This window comes from Girardinichthys multiradiatus, chromosome 22 (assembly GCF_021462225.1).
Source record: "Girardinichthys multiradiatus isolate DD_20200921_A chromosome 22, DD_fGirMul_XY1, whole genome shotgun sequence".
Classification (NCBI taxonomy): Eukaryota; Metazoa; Chordata; class Actinopteri; order Cyprinodontiformes; family Goodeidae; genus Girardinichthys; species Girardinichthys multiradiatus.
Window position 1 is genome coordinate 16,789,878 of NC_061814.1, and position 6,327 is coordinate 16,796,204.

Genomic DNA, 6,327 nt, shown 5'->3' on the forward strand with positions numbered 1-6,327 from the left:
TTAAGTGACTTGCTTTTGTAGTGTCTTCTTAATCCAGCAGGGGCAGTTTTTGAATTTTTTTTTAATCGCATCTTCAGTTTTTCAATAACCTTGAAAGAGCCAAATGTGTGTTGAGTTTTGTTTTAATGTATAGCTTTTGATTAATATCTTAGAAGTATAGTTTATTGTACTTTTTAAATTGAAAAGCCCACTATAGATCATACATCTGAGGACTCAAGAAACATTTTCAATTCTATTCCAAAACGTCAATTGATAAAGAGGGACAGAAAGATGAATAGGGAGAAGGCAATCTGATGGATCAAATGCAGGTTCTTAAACTTTTTACATTTCAATGCCAAAACATGTCTTATCCTTAACCTAGAGGTAGGACAAATGTTCAGTTGCTGCAGGCAAACCAACAAGGACAAAGTGCAGATTAAAGGGGAACTTTTTAAAGGCCTGTATGAAAGCAGACATAAAGTTCAATAAGATAGCAGATTCCTAATCATACTGTATGTCAGCGATGAGCCTCAGAAAACTACAAAAAATTTAACAAAATGTCACCTTTCTCCGTAAGAGGTGTCATATTAGGATTATTTATCATTTTCAAATCAAAAACAATGTGCTTAAAAATCTTCAAATTATATTGCAACAGAGCAAATTAAATGCATTTTAAATTAATTGTATTTAATTATATAGCACCAATACAGAGTAAATGCCATCTCAAGGATCCTAACAGGACAGACGGGTCCAACTATATTAATTATAATATAACTGAACATGTTTTTCTGTTATTACATAGTGCCATTACACACAGGGTTCAAGTGTTTTTATGGGCTCAGATAATGGACGCATGAGAGTACTTGTCCTGTTAGATCTCAGTGCAGCATTTAATACAGTCACAGTACTCTATTCAAAAGACTTGAACATGCTGTAGGGATCAGGGGAACAACACTAATCTGCTTTAAATCGTATTTGTCTGACATATTCCAGTTAGTTCAGGTAAATGATAAATCATCTAACTCCAGGGTTACTTGTGGAGTACTACGGAGTTCAGTGCTATGGCAAAAATGGGATAAACGTCCACTGTTATGGTGATGATGCTCAGCTATGTTTATCCATAAATCCAGATGAATCCAATCAGTTAGATTACTTGCATGTCTTGAAGATATGAAAACCTGCTCGACTTTAAATGCTCTGTTTTGAAATTCAGATAAAACAGAACTCGTCATCTTCGGACCAGAGTTTCTGAAAAAGAAACTGCTTAGTCAGTCACTTAACCTGGATGGGATGATAAAGTAAAAAAACCTTGGTGTTTTTTTTGACCAGGACATGTCATTTAAACTTTTAACCCAATTCGAATAATACACTGAACTTGACTGCATTGCTTGATAACTTGGAATGTATGTACTGGACTTGGAATATGGCTGTACGATTCAATTGAATTTACTTAGTTTTTTGTAAAGTGCCTTGAGAGGATGTGTTGTGATTTGGTGCCATATAAATACACCGAATTGAACTGAAATTAAATTGGGCACAACTTGTCTAAGACCACCAGGAACCTGCATCAACTACTCTTGAGCAACTACAGGACAATATTAAAAAGCCAATTGTTCTAAATTAAATTTGCTTATAGTTTACCTAAAATAAAATCTTCACACCCATAAATCCAAAACTTTAAAACCTATAGATATTAAGGTGGTATTGCAAGAAATAAATGAAACATACCTAGGTTTATATCCCCACTGGTTAAAAAAAGCTGAATGAAACCCCATGGTAAAAATAGGAATGTGTAGGTGATGCAACATATTAGGAAAAGTCGAAGCTTCATTTTCATTGGTGAGTATTGTAATTATGTTAAGTATTTTTCTTAATATTCTCTTTTTTGCCATTATCATGATGTCCCCACTATCCTCCATGACCATTAGCATCTTGTTCACAAACATCTGTATCAGGTGTGGGCATCTAAGGGAGTGAACTCAAACCAACTTAGCTAAGTAACTTATGCCCCCTTTGCCATTAGTACCAACTCAACTCGGATCAGATCAGGCTTTACGGAGTCTGGTTGATTTTCCGTTACAATCGAGTACCGTCTCAATGCTGGCGAGATGGTCAAAAGCAAGGCTGCCCCACAGTCCGAAAGAGTACTGTGATGCAATTTGTAGTGACACAAACCCAACAACAGTCTTGACTGCTGCTTATTCTATGAAAACAAAAGTTTAGTTGCTCTTCTGCAGTTTGTTTATATGACAAAGGCGCACATTTTCCCTGAAAATGGCACAATTTGATAACGGGTTCCGGAGTGTAGGGATTTGAAAATGTACTGGTCTCCGCTGTCGTGTAGTCGGGAAAAATTGATACTTTATGGAGCTAGTGCACAGTGTGACCGAAATCAGTAGAAATTAGTGAGCACAGCATAATGGCTGCTGACCAGTTTAAAACCCACAGAAGACGAAGATGTCAACAATAACAATGGCAGATTGCACAGTACTTGTTCCGCTGACAATTCAACAAAGTGCTCATTTTCTCCTCATTTTTGTAAGCAGGAAGTGGTTGCGCATGTTGTTGAGTTTCAAACAACATACCGCCTACTAGTGGCCTGGCAGGAGACTTGCATCATTTTCAAATCTCTAATGCTCCAATGTGAACACAGATTGTAATTAAACCGTTCTCATGTAGACATGTAAATGGAAACAGAAAAAAATCCTTTTTGAATGGATTGTTGACATGTAAAAAAGGGCCTCAGAGTGAAAGATGAGAGCCAGAGAAGGCTGCAGGCGGCAAGACAAGTCACTCTGGATAAGTACAGGAGAGAGGGAAGCCAAGGAGCGGTATATAACTGAAGGGTACAAGCTAGACAATTTGTGAGGGAAGGCTAACGCTACCTTATGCTAGCTTGCTATAGTGGTCATATACACAATAAGCCCAGCATACAACAATTTAACAGGTAAGGATATTAGCTATAATATGCTGTGACTAGTGATACCGCCTCCTACCCAAACAGTGACTGACAGTCTTCTGAGGTCGCATTTTCAGCACGGGTTGGCACAGTTGAATCTGCAAGCAAGCAGGTACTAAAACTAGTAACAGTTTCACGTAGCCTACACTAGTGGACAAGCTGAAAAAGCGAGTAGAGCCATACCTAACCATGCGGAATAGGGCCTAGTGGAAAACGGGGCATTAGAGTGTTATTAAGCCATGGGTTAGTTAGTAGTATCAAGCTTTTTAAAATTAACTCTTTGAAGCCACAAGCAATTTCCACCATAACATTCCAACAGTTTTAAGTTCTTTAATGATTTGCCAGAGAAAGGCCTAGAGTTTTCTCTGGCTATACAAAGTATAGCGTAATACAGTTTTATCCCTCCCCCACACATTGGTAAGCACTGCCAGTCATCTGATCAAACTTTCCAAGAGAGCCAAATTAATTGGTTTGAAAAATCTTTCCAGCCCAGAAAAAAACACCAACAGTCATGGCACAGAAACAAAAGGAATGCAACCTATCAAGACCTGGTAAATTAATTGTTTCGAAAATACAGTTGGAAAGCTGCGAAGGGCATCTGTTATACAGTCAACTGCAAACTGATTAGGCTTGTTATTCTATAAAGAGCAGAATAATAATCAGCAAAATAAGAAATAAAAACTACAAAATTTCAAGTTTATTTTAGTTATTGGTCTACGTACTCCAAGTTACAAGAATGTCATCTTTTCAGTCGATCATAAAATAAGCGCATGACGCGCTGCATGATTTCTGATCATCAGCTAATATTTGGTGCTTGTTCTCTGTGTAGATGAGGACCAGCTGTGTATGATCATTAGCTCACAGACGCCCTCTTGGAGAGTCAGAGGCCTGGATCACCTCAAGCTTCTTCCTCTGCAATTTTATGGCTGATATATAATTTAAAAAAAACAAGTAAAATACAATGTACTCTATGGAAAGGGTTAACCCAAAATACAAATGTATGTAAAAATTACATAAGTTCCATAGACAGAGAAAAGAAAATAAACCCGATGGACTGGACTGATGAGTGGATCCGTCCTGAGGTGAGACTCTTCTGTATGGGACATCAATGATTTTCATCGTAGAGATGACTGCACCAGAGAAATACAAAACAAATATCGGAAGTTATTAATTAACTATTGATCTGATTTATGTTTTCCCTTTCATGATAAGAGGAGATCCAGTCCGTGCACGTCCTTCACAGTTAAGGCGATAAACTTGCTGGCAAACTGACCAGCCCGCTTATAGTGTATTTAAAAATATCCGAGCATTTAGTGGGATAAGATTAGCGTATACAGCATACACTCTACGGAATGTAAATGACTTGTAAGCATATTTGAGCGACCTAAGGGACAACGGGCTCTTTTAAAAAGACAGAAGTAGCATGAAACCGGCGGTTATTAGGGAGCAGCCAGGTGAAAATTAATGTCAGGATAAAAGAGGCGACAGGTGTCGCGGGTGAATTTTGTATCCGGGTCAGTATCTGATTCCAACAACACATGTTCGGCCAAAACACGGGCAGACCAAATATGTCACACTGGAGCTAATTTCCATCAGCCCGACGCTATTGTTTGGGTCTCAGTGAGAGAGGACGTATTCTGACCGGGGAGCACACATTTGGCACAATCCCGCGGGGTTCCAACTGAAAACAGAAACGTCTGACTAACGGAAAAGCGAGAGAAACAAAGACCACCTTAGTAAAACGGCTTCTCTTATACTCCTGCTTAAGCTTAGTACATCTTTTTCGACTAACTAATTGAACGACAGTTTACCTTCGTCTTCGAGTCGGCTTTTGGAGTTACCACCGAAGTGATTTCTATTCCTCGGCCCGCTCTCCTTCGCCATCTTGGACAACTGAAATCTGACGTGGCTGACGTCAGACATTTTTATTCTTCTCGCGCTGCTTCCCGGAGGAAGCTCCGCCCCCGGCTGCATTATCTTCGTTTCTTCGTCTGCTTACACATCTTACATAGTAAAATTGACCAATTATTTATGTTTATGGTCATAACTTACTTAAAAATATATGTTTACACAAATATAACATTTTATTTTCGGGGCCGTGGTGAAGAGTTATGTTAAATTACAATAGTACTTCAGTCATAGAATAAATGTGTTTAATTTAAAAAATAAATGTATTAACTTGCCTCCTTGAATCAAAAACATGTCAAATCTGGTTGGAAAGAGCTGCAGTTATCGATTACAATGATAAAATCTCCTGGCTATGCTGGTCCTACAGATTTACACATCAGGGCAAGAACAGAGCAGGTTCTGGCACCAAGACAGAGAATTCCTGTTCTTTATTTCTAACAGAGAATTAATAATAGCTCCTCAAGATGTTCTGAGTTTTCAGTCTTACTTATTACTCCTAGAATTAAATATATGTAACTTGCTACAAAATAAAGGTAGACAAAATGCTCAAATAAAGAAAAAAAAAAACCTCAAAGTTCCATTTAAAAAGTAAATAAAATTTCTGAAACTAGCATATTAATGTCTGTTTAACAAGTTTACCTTTAGTAAGTGGTTAAGGTTAGTAATTATTTTACAGTTATTTTAAATGATTAGAAATATATAATATAAAAAAAGGAAACACTCAGTTATGTACAAATGTCACTTTAAGTATATATTCCATTATTATATTCGAAATAAAAAAGTGTACACTTGTTTTAAAGTATACTTAAAATGTTATGGACGTACAACACTTGACTATTGATTTTTCAAATATATATATATATATATATTTAGCTTATAATCCAATTATATTTCAAATATGTAAAATTAAGCAACAACCATTATTAGACAAACACATCAAAATAACTGTAGAGGTTAAATATTTAAGGATAAACAATAGTAAGTGAAGTGAGGAAACTCTAGTGATAAAAACAGTAAAAAAGTCAATTCTAAAGTCACACAATATACCCTTTTTTGTAATAACAACAACAACAAAAAATAACTAAGCATGCACTTTACATTATTAATGTTGCAAGTTATAAAAGTCTGTGTCAATGTTTCTGTAAAAGACCAATAAAAGCAGTTTAGCTCCAGAAACATTACTGAGGTGATAAAATGTTTGATTTTGTAACATTTTATTGAGATTTGTAAAATTCAGACTTGTCTCTCAAATTTCTAACTTTATGTGAATGGTTCAGTTCCAGTGTTTAGAGTTTCATGGTATGATTTTATCTCTGAAAGTTGGTGTACCAAAACTGTCTTCAGTCTTGTCCTGATGGAGCTATAGAATGTCTTTGCCATTGGTGACTTAATATTTAAAATACAGACAGTAAAAGTGTATCCTTCAAGTGATGAACTGTATGGGAGCCCGACACTGGATTACATTCACAGTGTGACCACAG

The 6,327-nt window shown here is 36.6% G+C and overlaps 1 protein-coding gene across 4 annotated transcripts in view; it reads right to left on the bottom strand.

Annotated features, from left to right (window-relative positions):
• atl2 (atlastin GTPase 2) overlaps positions 1-4,879 on the bottom strand; it is a 33,204-nt gene extending 28,325 nt beyond the window's left edge. For all 4 annotated transcript variants that reach the window (XM_047351526.1, XM_047351525.1, XM_047351527.1 and 1 more), the window contains exon 1: positions 4,750-4,879. In XM_047351526.1, coding sequence (XP_047207482.1) covers positions 4,750-4,861 — 112 coding nt within the window. In that variant the 5' untranslated portion in view covers positions 4,862-4,879. The remainder of the gene's footprint in view (positions 1-4,749) is intronic.
• Positions 4,880-6,327: the final 1,448 nt, after the last annotated feature.